This window comes from Bradysia coprophila (genome assembly GCF_014529535.1).
Source record: "Bradysia coprophila strain Holo2 chromosome IV unlocalized genomic scaffold, BU_Bcop_v1 contig_84, whole genome shotgun sequence".
NCBI lineage: Eukaryota > Metazoa > Arthropoda > Insecta > Diptera > Sciaridae > Bradysia > Bradysia coprophila.
This window is the reverse complement of record NW_023503376.1, coordinates 827,546-842,817: the sequence shown is the minus strand read 5'-3', so window position 1 is coordinate 842,817 and position 15,272 is coordinate 827,546. Positions and strand designations below refer to the sequence as shown.

The window sequence follows — 15,272 nt, the reverse complement described above, 5'->3', positions numbered from 1 at the left end:
AACTTTCGATGTTAGAAAACCTCGACAGACACACCTTTTGGACCATCGGTTTCTTTGGCAGTTTTGTAGAGTTTTTAACGCTCTACATCCTGCTAGAACATTGTTTTCAGAAATACTCTTAACTTTCCGAGTTATGACCATTTGAAAGTTAAAGTCGTCCGGGGGGACTTCTTCCCGGGCACCTTCGGATCCATCAACCATATGTCTGGAATTAGTTTTCAATGATCTACGTTTTCCGCACACAGGCTATCGCGGCCCTTAAAATTCTAAAAATTCGATACGCCCTATTCTAGGGTGTGAGGAAATCAAAGTGACGTTGGGCACCGGTCTATGAGATTTGCCTCACCTCTTCTGCATAATGGAAGTAGCTTATTCTAGGAACACACTTTTTATTAGTTGTATCTTACTGACATGGACACAAACAGCATAATGTAGTCCATAAGAAAAGACACAAGGAAGATAAATTAAGTTGTTCGAAATCAGCCTAATGCTCCTAAAATTTTATAAGCTCGGTACGATCTGTTAAAACAATCGGTAACATTTGAGAGTCGATAAGCGTCGACAAGCATTTCTGTCGTTTAGACTCGACTAATATCGCATGAGCATTTTAGCAGGCATAAGGCATAAGGCTTGTCGTCATTGTCGGTAACAGATGACATAATTGTCTGCATAAGGATAGTTGACGCAACTCGTACAAAGGAAATATGTCTCCGTTCGCCGGTTTTATCATCTCGAATGTCATAGTTGTACCCATTACGTTAATGAGTACAACTTCAAATAGACGATAGCTGAGGAGGACATGAGCAACGATTAACTGGACCATTAAACATGTCTTCAAACAGTTTACGCTTCTGAACAGATTAATCTATTAATAAAACTATAATCGAAACGTTAACGTAATTCCGATCGCGGAAACTCATCACCACATCCGACACAGCGCTATAAATAAATTAATAAAATTTATCGAACAAAAGGAGGAGAGTTGTAATGGAAGATAACGCCGAAAGAAGTGCGTGCTTCGGATTTGAACAACAACAAAAAAAATCTAATTCGTTTAATGGATTTTTCACTGCCAACATTTTAATAATCGATAAGTTATGCAGGCGAGTTTTCGGCGATGGATTAATTACCGTGTAGGATATATATATGTTAGCGAACAAACATGTGTAGCTCATATTTTTAATGGAAAGCGTATGTTCAATGTTTTCTTTTCGGTACACATCTCTCGTGTGTATTCAGTACCACACTGAAACAAGTTTGCTTCCGACACCATCTTATTGGAATATTTGTACATGCAATTTAATCGAAAATTTGAAAAGAGTTTCATGAAATGTGATTCCTCCTCCACCTCCTCTTTTATGTAGTGTATCTGATTAAACATCTTCTCTCTTTTTGCTATCACTTGCCAATATTTATCGTTCATAATAAATAGTTTTTGCTCTATAGCACGACCATGAATACTGAATAGAGAACCGGAGAAAAATGGAATTTTCATTTTGCGAAAAGAAAAATAAAGACTCAGTCCCATCGAACATATAAATTGATTAAAAACGCAAGCGCAACGCAACATCATGGTTCATACCATGCGAAAATACCGTTCCAGCAGTTTCGTTCTGCTCTCATCCAACAACAAACTGTCACGAAACGTTTCCCTTCTGTGATATACAAAAAATGGAATTAAAAATGGAAATTTTGATAAAATAATTTTTCGATTTTAATTTGAACCGAGAGAAAATTCGGTTTTCTTTTTCTTTCATTTCATTTCCGTTCGATGGATTGATTTTGTGATTGTTTGTTGGTTAAATTTGTATTAATTGCCTGTTGCGCGATGTCTTCAATGTTTTAACTATTATAGTGGATGTTAGTGAATTGTGAATACAACAAAAGAGGATATTTATACGTGAGCAATAGGTACACAAGGAAAATATTTACTTTTGTGTTTTGTGGAAAAAAAAAATGTTTGGAAATGTAAGTGGTGGGACATTCGGCTATTGGAAGATTTTATTTGTTTAAGTGATTTGTGAGATAGTTGAAATCAGTGAGTAAATTGTTACTATCCACACCGAAATTCTCGTTTATTGTCCATGCCCACAGAAGACAAAGCAAAACATCTATCTCGATTTATCTCGGAAATTATTGATGACAATTGTGTTCCATAGACTGCAGTTTCTCGCAATATTTTCGTATTAACCTGTCACATACGGCTATTCATTTGTTATCATCTGTTCTTTATACAGTAAAATTCATGTTAAAAAAATTTGAAGTACAAGATTTCAAATCAACCGATTAAAAATACTTTGATCAATGGAAGTAATAGATTCGATGGTAGTGTTGGTCGAATGCTTGCCGTCTGTAACAGGTTAATATTTAAGTTGATATCTAACAGACATAAACCAGTTAAACTGTCTTCTCGCGGATCTATAGCACCCAATTGATTTTTGAGCTCACGTCTCATTCAGTTTTATTTTACCGTTCTGTTGAATGTGTAGTTTGTTTACAATGATTGCAGAAGTGGATAGTTTTGATTTGATATTGATCCACTAACGAATCTCTCTTATCAACTGAATAAAATCTAGATCAAATAGTCAATTCATGAATGTGTGTTTTCAATTGAAGAAAGGTCATAATTAGAGATATCAAACCGTGAATTAGTGTCACCGTTCCAAAAAAAAAACTAATTTCACGGCGAACAATAAATGCCAAGAAAAAGGAGCGGTTTGTTTGAGACCGATAAAAGCGAATGCAATTTAATTATTTGCGTCAAATGCGCAGACTTTTTATTTACAAATTGTGATAATTGCTGCCACGTGCCTAACGTTCTGTATGGCACCATATTGACTATTTGCTTAAGAATTTGCTGCACTTTCCATTTAGTAATAAATCTACGTCTCGATGACTGTCTCAAATGTCGTATTTGTTCCGAAAATTAATTTAAAATGCCACTAGCAATGTCCTCTCAGGCACACTTATCCTTCAAATGTTTTCAATGAAAAATGGAATATCAAATGACTCTTAAACGTGAGTGGATCTGCACTGTGTCGTTGAAGAAACACCATTAATTGTTCTGTGACCTTTAACCTGAACGACATTTGCCTGATAATTTAACTTTCGCTAAATTTAGCTTCGAATTATTCAGTGGGAGATTGTTCTCGGTTATACAAAATAATAATTATTTTTGTTAGTTACAGACTGTACTGTTCCATTTTACTTACCCATGACCTTCGCTTCAGACTTAGAGACATGTCTCTTGTAAGGTCATTGAAACCTTCTGTGTCCCAAGACTAAAACTGTTTGTGCTGACACATCTGTTTTTGGGACTTGAAACGGAGATAGGACAGGTCGTCTATAAGCACAAGGAAACTAAATCAGTGTCAAAATGAAAGATTTATTGCAACTTGTAGAATTAAACTAAAAAGTTATGAACGCTCCGTCGAGCTTACTTCTAACGATCATTCTGCCTGACGAGTCAAAACCTCGGATTTTGAACTTGTCAGTTACGAAAACGTTTTATTTTAAAATTGGAAGTTTCACTCTTCTGACTGAGATATACCTAGCTTCCCATGTTAAGGCAATCTTAGCACTCATTTACTAAAGTTAGAGAACCACTTGCGTAAACTGACAACATTACAGCTTCGTGTCTCCAGTTGCAAAGCTATTAAGCACATCGTCAATACTAGTGTGAAAACCAATGTTAAGCAACGGCAACAGCGCTTTAATTTGTGTATTTATGCAGACTATGTATTTTCCGAATGGCGTCACCCCATAACAAATTCTAATTATAACGACAATAAAGTGAAACCTTGCCCGTGAAAAATTACCTGTACCGACAGCATATTTGCTGTTTTCGTCGATAATTCATGCGAAATTAGCTTGAAACAATTGGTTTCTTCACTAATTACAAAAAAAATTAATCAAAATTTGAATGAAAAGTGAAACGAAAATGGAAATAACGGTATAGTGACCGGTTTCTGAGTATATAGTTAACAGAGATGATAGATTCGATTTTGCATTATCATGGGCGCGCCTTAACATAGCGCCCGTGACGCAAGTCCTATTACTAGAAAAAATTTCAAAAAAAATTTTTTGTCGTAGACTGCAGAACCATATATACAGCAAATATTGAAGTTCTACAATTCAAAGACATATGACTCCAAATTACCAGTTTGAAAAATTGAAAAAAAATAGAAAAATTTTAAAAATTTGAAAAAATTTGAAAAATGTGAAAAATTTTGAAAAATTTAAAAAAATTAGAAAAATTTAAAAATTTTTGAAAATTTTGAAAAATTTTGAAATTTTTTTTAAATTTTTTCCAGGTTTCTGTTACTTTCCAATAAGAAAAGTCGATGTAGCTCAGTTTCGATTAGAATTATTTCTTCACCAAATATTTCGCGGATCGCATCGGATCGCATTATCAATGGCTAGAACAAACATACATTTTTCCATTAAAGACGATCAATCTTCTTAAAACTAATTACTGTACACATTTTACCTAGCTTTCACTGACATTAATCAGTTGCGTCAATTATCAATTTTTTCAAACATTTTTAAATTTTTTTAAATTTTTCAAATTTTTTTAAATGTTTCAAAGTTTTTAAAATTTTTCAAAATTTTTTATTTTTTTTAAACATTTTTAAATTTTTCAAAATTTTTCAAAATTTTTCAAATTTTTTCAAATTTTTCAAATTTTTTAAATTTTTTCAATCTTCTAATTCTTTTAAAAGAACTGATATCAGTCAAAAACACTCAAAAGAGTAAAAGTGACGCAAGTCCCTGTGCATACTTCCAAAACAACTGATATCGCTGGAGGTGACGCATTCTGCGCTTGTACGCAAAAACTGTAACAGCAAAAATTTGACCAAAGAAATTCTAGAAACAAAATTTTACCAAAAAAATTTTGCGTTACAAAGTGGCAGATGATTCGGACGTATTAGGACGTATTCTTGCCTATTTTAAAAAATTTCTTAAAAGTACTTTCCTCAACATCTGCCACTTGCGACGTAAAATTTTTTTGGTAAAATTTTGTTTCTAGAATTTCTTTGGTCAAATTTTTGCTGTTACAGTTTTTGCGTACAAGCGCAGAATGCGTCACCTCCAGCGATATCAGTTGTTTTGGAAGTATCAGGGCGGCATGTGACTTACTTTTCTCACTAATTCTGACTTTTTTTTAAAGAAGCGAAAGTGACTTACTTTTTTTTTGTTTTTTTACTTTTCTAACTATTTCTAACTATTATTTCGGAAAAAGTATTGAAAATCGGAACCATTTCTTGTTCCAACTAAATATTTATTACACAAAGACATCACAAAATTTGCCTGCGGCACAAAGATGTACGTAGTAAGGTCAACTGACTGAAAGTTGACCTAGTGGAAAAGTGATCTTAAGTTTTCCGTGTAAATTTGTATGAAGAAAAAATTATCGGTCAACTCAACATTCAATAAACCGTGATATGTCCTATGACTTTTGTATAGATAGGACAACTCACGATTCAATGTGTTTGAGATTTGTCAAATTAGGTCAACTTTCAGTCAGTTACCTTATATGAAAATTTTCCGATTTTCCTACGTATTAGGGCAACTCAGTTTTTCTGTTTTTTAGTCGTAGAGTAGTTTACGGTAGCCCACTTATCCCATGTGAAAATAAAATTCGCTGAGAATTTTTTTTTGTCGAACAGAAAGTAGCCTAAGGTAGCTGTATTCTGGGACTGGTAAGACGACCAGTATCCTACAGATGCTTCTGCAAAGGTTTTATTGTGAACGCAATCTAGATGTCCCCATCCCCATACGACATTCAAACGAAAATATATTAAGAAGCAGAAATTTAAAACATTTTAAGTTTTTGTGTTGACAAGGTTCAAAAATAGGGTGACAATACATGAATGGAGAAAATCATCTCCTGGAAAACCTCCAGCTGATGCGATTTTTTGACATAAATTCAATTGTATTTAACAAAAAACACATTCAAAATAGAGGAACAGTGAAAATCAGCTTTTGGGAGGGATTTTTTTATCCTTCAAAATGCTCAAAGGTTCGCCCTATTTTTGGACCTTGACAATACAAAACTTAGTTTCTGCTTCCAATGCTTTTATTACTTTATAATGAATTGAAATACCTCTCAAATGAGCCATGTTCTGCTGTGCCAGCTACGGCTCTACTCGTACGTTTTCGGAATAAAATTAAAGCAAAATAAAATGATCGAGTCTAGTTTTTGACAATTGAATTTCAACTGTCAAAAACCAGATTTTATTTTGCTTTTACCCGCACAAGCTTCGAAAAAAAAAGTGTATCTACGGATAACTAAACTAAATGTGGAAAACCGATGTACGTATAACAACTGAAAAACCTAATCTATCGAGGAATCATGTTCAAAAAAGGAACGTGAGGTAAAATTATATTTAAATTTTAAATCAAGTTTTTGAGTAAAATGCCTTACTTGGCATTGCCAAGTTGGCAATGGAATAAATGGTGTAAATGGCAATTCTTGTGTGCTTACCAACCTCGGCTACGATTCGATCGCCAAAATCCGCACAAGCAGTGCCATTTCCAGCATTTGTTCCATTGGTAAGTAATGTACTATTTGAATCAAGCGAAGGTAAACAATTTTAAAGGACTAGTCACTCTTGTTTTTAGCAATCTTTCAGTTCGATGAGGTAAGCGAGAAATAACTTCGATATTTTATTTTTTCCATAAACAATTCTAAATTTTTGATCATCTTCCTTTACTGTCCTTTATGGTACATTCAGATATTATCGATTTAATAAAAGTGTCTGTTTAAACATGTGCCGTTGAGTTTTAAGTATTATGGAGTTATTTTGATAACTCATCGTCTCGTAGATATATTTGCTCTAAAAAAACGTTTGTAAAAATAAAGTTGCATTTTGTGAGTCATGTCAGTTTAAGGGACAAATACAAGTAATCAGATAACAATAAGTTCTTAGTCAAATCGTCAAAACTAAGTTTATTATTATTTTCTGATCTCCCAATCACACTTCTTGATAAAGAAAAAGGCTTTGTCTCAATAAAGTAACCAACAAATCATAATCGAATTTCGTGCTTCTTTTTCAAGATTTTTAAACCTCCCGCCTGCTGCTAACAAGCGCTAAAGTGTACTTTACTCTTTCTTAGTAGAAAGCAAAAGTGTGTGCTTGAAATTCACGTTTTAGAGCTGGTTTTTGTTCACTATTCTGTCACTTTTTATAAATCAATCGATAGTGAAAATACCAACTATTTTCGGAAAATTTGATCACTTTTTCACTATTTTCTGAAGAAAAATCACATGCCGCCCTGAAGTATGCACAGGGACTTGCGTCACTTTTACTCTTTTGAGTGTGTTTGACTGATTCATTTCTTCTTGTTTGTGCCAAAGCAATCAAGGGAATAAACCATTCTTATTCAGTTTAGTAGTTTAGTTGCTAGTTCCACATACATTGCATTTTAGCTTTGAAACCTGTAAATTGTGAACGAACTATGGTGTCATAGCGTAGTGTTATTCGATAGCCTTGCACCGTCACGTGCATCGAAGATAAACTGATATTAAATTGCTATTGCTATTAGATAACGCCCTCTTAAATTTCTCGAGAAAAAAAAATGAAACTTAAGACAAAGAGTAATCATTAACAATGGAAATAGACTTGAATTACAGATGTTAGTAACGGGATAGTATCTTGTCTTAACAAGAACTGTTAACTGAGAACCGTTTGGCTGGGCAATAACGTGTTTTATCGTGTTAATCGTGTGTATTATATCAACGATATTTACTTACTGATTTCGACAAAATGAAATGTGAAAAATAGCCGTGTTCCCAACAATTACATTCTTCCAAATTCCAGATCCATTAACGTAAATTAATAAGTTCAAAAATGGAAAAATTTCGTTCGTTATCGTAGTGATAATTTATTGTTTCGAGAGTGTAAATTAAACATTTTTGGAATGGAATTGGCTTGTGCAAAAACCACGAACTTATTCGATCTCGTGAATGGTATATAAATGAATGGACCCAATCGAAAAGAAATCGTAATCGTAATAAGCCAGAGTTCTTATGAAGGAAACCAAGCAAATAAATAAAACGAAGACTGTAAATAAGTTAGTGTCGGTTGTGTTGATTTTTTATCCTTCGAATTCTTTCAGTTGTTAAATAAGTTGTCAGTGCGCTAAAAGATTATGAAAGTTAAGGCTGCTAGGAAAATTTTACTCTGTCAAAAGAAAAGCAAAAAGGATTTTGTTTATCCAACACCAAGGTTAGTGAATATTATTAATCAGAGGTTATGAAGTAGTTGTAAGTAGAATAAAACAATTAATTTAAAATAAATATTATTTCTATCGTTATGCACCGCGTCAACGCACAATCTTTTTACCTAATCCCAAATTCGAGCCTGTGACGGCACACCTCGATTTTGGTATAATACTGGAGTCAAATAAATACAGTAAACGTCAGTGAAATTTAGACATGAATAAAACCTAGATTTAAGCGATATATTTAATCAAGCAAGTCGGTTTGCTGTCGCCCAATAACAATCATAATTTCCTCGACAACGTACAATTGTAATAGATTTTCGTATAATTCTATTACATTTCTAGTACATTTTGTCATAAAATTACTGTTCCAATCCACTTTTTTTGTGAACTAACTTCATTGATGAATATTTACCAGACTGTGGTAGAAAAATTGAAGTTATTTCACGAGAAAATAGATTAAAATTGGCTCACCTCATCCAAGGCTGTAAGCCATGATCGCCATTTTATTAGATACGCGGGAACACACCACTTCTGAAGATTTTACATTTAAAGAAAATTCGTCTTCGAAATCCGAAATTCTGTAGTCAACTGTGTTGTGTCACCCGCGTATCTGTGTTGACATGACCTCCCCAAAGTTTGCAGCCTTGATTTCAGTGGGCTTTGAAATTTAGTTTTTTTTTTGTTGGTGTCAAATACTGTCCAAGATGTTAATTTTGTGCAAGGTTAAGTCCTTTTTCACCAAGCAATTTGCGTTACCTTCCAATAAATACCTTGAATTTGACAAAACCACGAGTGTTAAAAACAAATAACAAAGTCGGTGGCTATCCAATTGTCAAACGGACATGAATAAATTCCTTAATCTATGGAGCGCAAATGCAGTACTAAAATGTGGAGCACTTTTGTTTTAAGAACAGCTGACGCAAATTCATGTCTTAATTTCACTTACGTCGACTGTATACACGGAATAACATTTACAAAAATCGAAATCAGACTGGACCACAAACGTTTTCGACGGAAACAAGATTGTGATTGTGTAGACATGAATCAAATTTAAACCAAAAAGTTTGATTCACTGATACAAGACTGATTATGAGTGGTTATACGAATTTAACAGCACACGGATGATGCGCGTGATAGAACTGTGTAAACATACATAGCCAGTTCTGTTTGTATGAGTGAATCAGCTGAATCAAGTTTCGACAGAAATTTAAGGCTCGGAACGGGTTCGGGTTGACCTGATCAGTTCAGGTTATGACCCGAACCGGTCTTAGACCCGAACCGGAACTAAGACTTCGGGTTCAACCCGAACTTGACCCGAACCAGAATTTTCGATTTCGGGTACAAACCGAACCCGACCCGAATCCGTAGTTATTCAACCCGTACTTGACCCGAACCCGAATTTTCATTTCGGGTTTGACCCGAACCTGATCTGAACCCGAAATTTTCAAATAGATCAGGTCCGGTTCGGGTGACCCGAAAATTTTACACTAAAAAATGCCAAAAATTTCGGGTTAACCCGAACCGGACCTGATTTATTTGAAGATCTCGGGTTCAGGTCAGGTTCGGGTCAAACCCGAAATGGAAATTCGGGTTCGGGTCAAGTAAGGGTTGAATAACTTCGGGTTCGGGTCGGGTTCGGTTGGAACCCGAAATCGAAAATTCAGGTTCGGGTCAAGTTCGGGTTGAACCCGAAGTCTTAGTTCCGGTTCGGGTCAAGATCAGACCCGTTCCGAGCCTTACAGAAATTTGTCTGCCCTTTCCTGTAGTTTCCTCGCGACAATTTCTAAATCTTCAAACAGATATTTAAGATAACTGTTTCAATTCAATAGCCTTCGGCTTGGGTAAATAACTGTTCAAGCGTGCATCACCGGTCTCTCTAAAATATTTCGACTTTTCGTGGGAGGCTGTAAAATGGGCCAGTCAAAAAAACATATCCCGGTGCGTTTGAAAAGCTTTCATTCTGCAATCACTTATAAAGCATACTTAACAGTTTTACTATCTGATCTATTACTTCATTTGATCGAAGATTCTCATAGATTGATTTCGGAAATCTTTTACTTCATTTGTTTTGAACATACTTTTTGCTATATAAGAACTCTTTAGTCAGAGCTTGTCGTTAATTATTACTGTCGTTGTCGATAACAGATGACATATGACAGCCGTCTGCAACAGGTTAAAAGTGTTGTATAATGGTGTTTCGTGGCAAGTAGAAGTCCGATCTGGCTTTAAAAATCAACAATCCTTCTACGAAAGGCTAGACAACAATTATGATGGGTCCTAACATCATCGCTGCATTGTTTTGTCTGAGAATTTAAAGCCGACGTAACAGCTGGATCAAATTCATATCTTACGTTTGTAGTTGAATTTTCTATCATTTTACTTCAAAGATTCAAAATTAATTAAAATTAACCAAATCTTTCAAGTTTTAACTGCATTTTACGTGACGTCTAACGAATAAGTAAAAAAAAAGCCAAAGAGGTCCATTTAATGTTATAGATAACTGAAAATGGGATATTTCCGCCGAAATGCTGACATACACAATATTGTGAAATAGGCGATTATGTGCTAAGTGCCCGTTTACCATGTGGGTAAATAAGCTAGTGATTCACACTCAATATTTTTCTGTTGTTAAAAGAATCATGTATGTACCCAGACTAACTCACATCTTGAATCCGATTCTATTTGAGAAATGTATTTTCATCCTGAAGTTCAGGACCTCTTTCTTAACTTAATGTTTCCTTTTATGCAACTATGATGCGACCATTACCGTTCATTGAGCATTAGGGTCGGTCGATTTTTGAAAAATGTCAGGTCGTGCTTGTGGACCCAGCTGATCCAACTCAGCTTGGTTCCAAGAAAATTTTAAGACCAAAAAAATATTTCTTTTTAATGTATTATGCTTTGCCCAAGACGATTTTTTAAGAAAATTTTTGAGTTCAGAAAATTTCGGTACTCTGTTGTTACTCCTATTCAACAAATCCCGTGCCAAACGAATTAAAGGTAAACGAATTTAAAAAAAAATCTTTTCTTCCATAAAAGATTCACTGGACCATCCTGAGTGCAACGATCTGTTTTGATCGCTACTCCTTAAATAAATGTTGCAATTTTATTCCCCTTCAAACTTTCCCGTGAGAGGCAAATGACTACTTGGCGCTACTGATTAGAGCATAATCTGAAATAAGAAATTTATGAAAAACATAATTGAATTTAAGTTGCATTTTCTTACACATTCATTGGAAGTAAATTCAATTCAAACGGTTGGGTTCATGATCGTCCATGTCTTACAAAATTTATATTCGTCGAAAATCGTGGTTTTCATGATTTAAAAGTACTTCTTTCGACGCCTTCAGCATACAAAATCCTTCACAAATGCTCAGGATAAAAACGGCCTCGGATAAAGATCGGAACAGGTCAGGTTGACCTGAAACCTGATGTTCAGATTATCTGGATCTGATTGGAACTGAACCTGGATTCAAAATTGTTACCTGACCTGAATTTAACTGAAATCTGAAAATCAGTAAAGGTTCCGATAAATCAGATCAAATTTCAGGTAATCTGGGATTTTCTGAAACCAGATTTACCTGAACTTTTATTGATTTTTAGATGTCAGATAAATTAGGAATATTAGCCTCAGACGAAGAAAATTAAGATGAAAACTTTACCCTTAAGCTTTGTAGCCGTTCTTTTATAGATGACAATTCTTTCACACTCTCACCGTTTCCGATTTGTCGTCTTACTATTTTACTGGCTGTACCCCCGGATTCTTGTTTTCCATCGATACGTTAAAACTCGTTTTCGGGGGTCTTCGTGAGTAAACTATACTACCACGTAATGGTAATCGCCTTCGACTCGGGCTGCAAACGCCTCGTCAAATTAAAAATCTCCAAGTCAGTACGTAATCTACTATTAACATGAGCAGCGATACATTTTGTCAGCCTCTTCCACCTTATAAAGATTACAAAAATTATTACCTGCTGTTTTCGTAGAATATCAGCTATGTTTAACTATTATATTTACTTGAACAATGTCCGAGGCTGTGTCCTACTTTCAATTAAAGTTCACTTTCCTTCCAAACATAAAAGAGCAGCAAATCATCATATTTATAATTTATATCAATGTCGTGCATTTGGCTTAGTTACTTAATCACTATGGTAATGTAAATAAATTGGTCAAGTTGCACACAATAAATTGACTCACCTTACCTCCAATCTAACTCTTTATATTTACAGTTTTCTACAAACCACTTGCTGAAATTCAATTTGTTTTACTGTTTCAAATGCCATAACTACTATTTTAACGAATACAAAAAAAAAACGACAAATTAAACAGATTAAACGCACTTCTTCACCTTGAAGTTATCAGTTGTACTTCAAAAATAGACTAAGTCTCTTGTGGACAATTTTTTTTCTTCACGAGACGATAAAATTTTTCACGATTTCACCCAAAAAACGAGACCGAAAAAAATGCTATTTTTATGATGTTATGCTTATCGCTGCTAAGTCAAGCGACAAACAAAAGATATGCATCTGCGTAACAGATTGATTTATATGACACCTTTTTAGATTTTAAATCAGTAAATAATTTGCGGTCAGGATTAAACACTTATCAGTTTAAACTGTTTCGGTGACGTAGTTCCTCCTAATCGTTAATCGTGAAAATCAATCTGCATTGTTCAGTTCGCTGATAAATCACGTTTAAACGAGTTAAACACGATTTTTAGACTCGTACAATGTACAGTGAGCTATTAGATGTGTTACGCCCTTCGTAACACCGCAGATTAGGATTCTGGAGTAAGGCAATATTAGATTACTGAATTAGTCTACTAAATGCGCAATATCCTGCTTCTTGTAGGTGAAACCTTCACCTTCTTTTATATAGATATCTTTGTCGAAAATATTATTAGCAGTCACTGGCAAGTGTTTTCACTTTACTAAAATCACAAATCAAAGTGTCCTTTTCAATTGAATAAGATCAAGTAGACATCGAAAAGGCCTATAAATACGGCGAATTTATATGAAAAAGATTCAGAATAAACACAACTACTGAACGGGCAACATGCCCTAAGTAACGAGTTTCATTCTCAAAGTAGAAGCATATGCGTGTTGGGGAGAATATCCCTCCAGTATAAGTAGAACCATCGATGCAGCGGCCGACCGACGAACAAAGAAGAATTTGTTAAAATTCTTGACATGGCGCCCAACGTGTGTGGAAGGTTCGTGACATTGGTGGTCCCGTAGCAGCAGCAGCAGCAGCATGAGCTACTCAAGGCGTAACATTGGTCGTGGTGTTACACGCTGGTTGGTCGAGTCAATCGAATCAGATTGGTGGTCGTCGTAACGCCCAGCAACGAAGGTCAACTGGCAGGCGTCATTGACAACGAGACGGCAGTCGCAAGACGTAAGTCCAACAGTAACAAAGCGGCAGTCGCAAGACGTAAGTCCAACAGTAACAAGCGTAACATTGGTCGTGGTGTTACATGCTGGTTGTTCGAGTCAATTTGGTGGAAGAATCGGATTGATGGTCGTCGTAGTACCCAGCAAAGAACGTCAATTGGCAGCAGCACAAAGAAGAATTAGCAGTTTGGTAACATTGGTCGTGGTGTTACAAGGCTGGTTGATCGAGTCAACTTGGATATTGATGGTCGTCGTAATACCCAGCAAAGGACGTCAATTGGCAGCAGCAAGAAGAAAAGGTCACAGAAGAGAAGAAATTAGCAAGGCTGGTTGGTCGAGTCAATTTGGTGGAAGAATCGAATTGATGGTCGTCGTAACGCCCAGCAAAAGAAGTCGTTAACAGCAGCAGCAAGTAGAGGATGGTCAGTACAAGAGGAAGGCTGGTTGATCGAGTCATTTGATGGTCAAAATCAAATTGATGGTCGTCGTAACGTCAAAGATTCATTGTCAGGCGTCATTAGCAGCAAGAAGAAGAAAGTTATAGAAGGGAGAAATGAGCATGGCTGGTTGGTCGAATCAATTTGGAGATTGATGGTCGTCGTAACGCCCAGCAGAGCAGGTCAATTGGCACGCGTCATTGACAGCGGAAAAAAGACCAGAGTCGGCAGAAGAATTAGCAAGGCTGGTTGGTCGAGTCAATTCGGAAATTGATGGTCGTCGTAACGCCCAGAGGAGAAGGTCAATTGGTAAGCGTCATCGGCAGCAGCAAAAAGAGTAAAGTCGGCAGGAGAATTGGAGCAAGTTGGTTGGTCGAACCAATTTGGTAGCGACACCGAATTGATGGGCGTCGTAACGCCCAGCAGAGATGGTCAATTGGCACGAAGAAAGATATCACAGTCTGAAGGGAGAACTTCAATTTCAATTGGCAGAAATCTATGGGCATAGCAGCACGAAGATAAATAGCAGCCTGGTTGGTCGAATCATTCGGTGGTCGAGTGATGGTTGTAACAATCAAGAAACGTTAACAGCAAAGAAAGTGAAAAGCATGTTACGGTTTCCTCAACATTTCGGATACCATAGGTGGGAGAGTCAAAGCATTGGTAAAATTCGCATAACATCAGTCATTAGCAAGCATTGGTTCAAACGGAAGCATTGGTAAAATTCGCATTGGCAAAAGATAACAGTCGAATTAGCATATTTTCGTTTTGGAGTTTCCTCGAGACCTACCAGTTTCCGTGGGAGTGTCGAAAATATTATTAGCAGTCACTGGCACGTGTTTTCACTTTACTAAAATCACAAATCAAAGTGTCCTTTTCAATTGAATAAGATCAAGTAGACATCGAAAAGGCCTATAAATACGGCGAATTTATATGAAAAAGATTCAGAATAAACACAACTACTGAACGGGCAACATGCCCTAAGTAACGAATTTCATTCTCAAAGTAGATGTACTGGCACATGCGTGTTGGGGAGAATATCCCTCCAGTATAAGTAGAACCATCGATGCAGCGGCCGACCGACGAACAAAGAAGAATTTGTTAAAATTCTTGACAATCTTGGTCTGTAATATTACAGAACAAGATAGTAAGCATTAATGATTCATTTAGTGTCATATTATCTTGTTCTGTAATGTCACCAAACCGACCACCT

The 15,272-nt window shown here is 35.8% G+C and overlaps 1 protein-coding gene and 1 long non-coding RNA gene across 3 annotated transcripts in view; one reads left to right on the top strand and one right to left on the bottom strand.

Moving 5' to 3' along the window:
* Positions 1–15,272, top strand: part of LOC119072713 (P protein) — a 49,392-nt gene that overhangs the window by 8,432 nt on the left and 25,688 nt on the right. The window contains exon 1 of one of the 2 annotated variants that reach the window (XM_037177985.1): positions 7,864–8,231. The exons of the other annotated variant lie outside the window; for it this stretch is intronic. Coding sequence (XP_037033880.1) covers positions 8,155–8,231 — 77 coding nt within the window. The 5' untranslated portion in view covers positions 7,864–8,154. Of the gene's footprint in view, positions 1–7,863; positions 8,232–15,272 lie in introns of those variants that run through there. 2 annotated transcript variants of the gene reach the window in all.
* LOC119072716 lies at positions 11,038–13,325 on the bottom strand. Its single transcript, XR_005086912.1, has 3 exons — positions 12,247–13,325; positions 11,456–12,174; positions 11,038–11,401 (listed from the first exon to the last, which is right to left on the bottom strand). It is a non-coding gene; the product is annotated as an uncharacterized LOC119072716 (long non-coding RNA).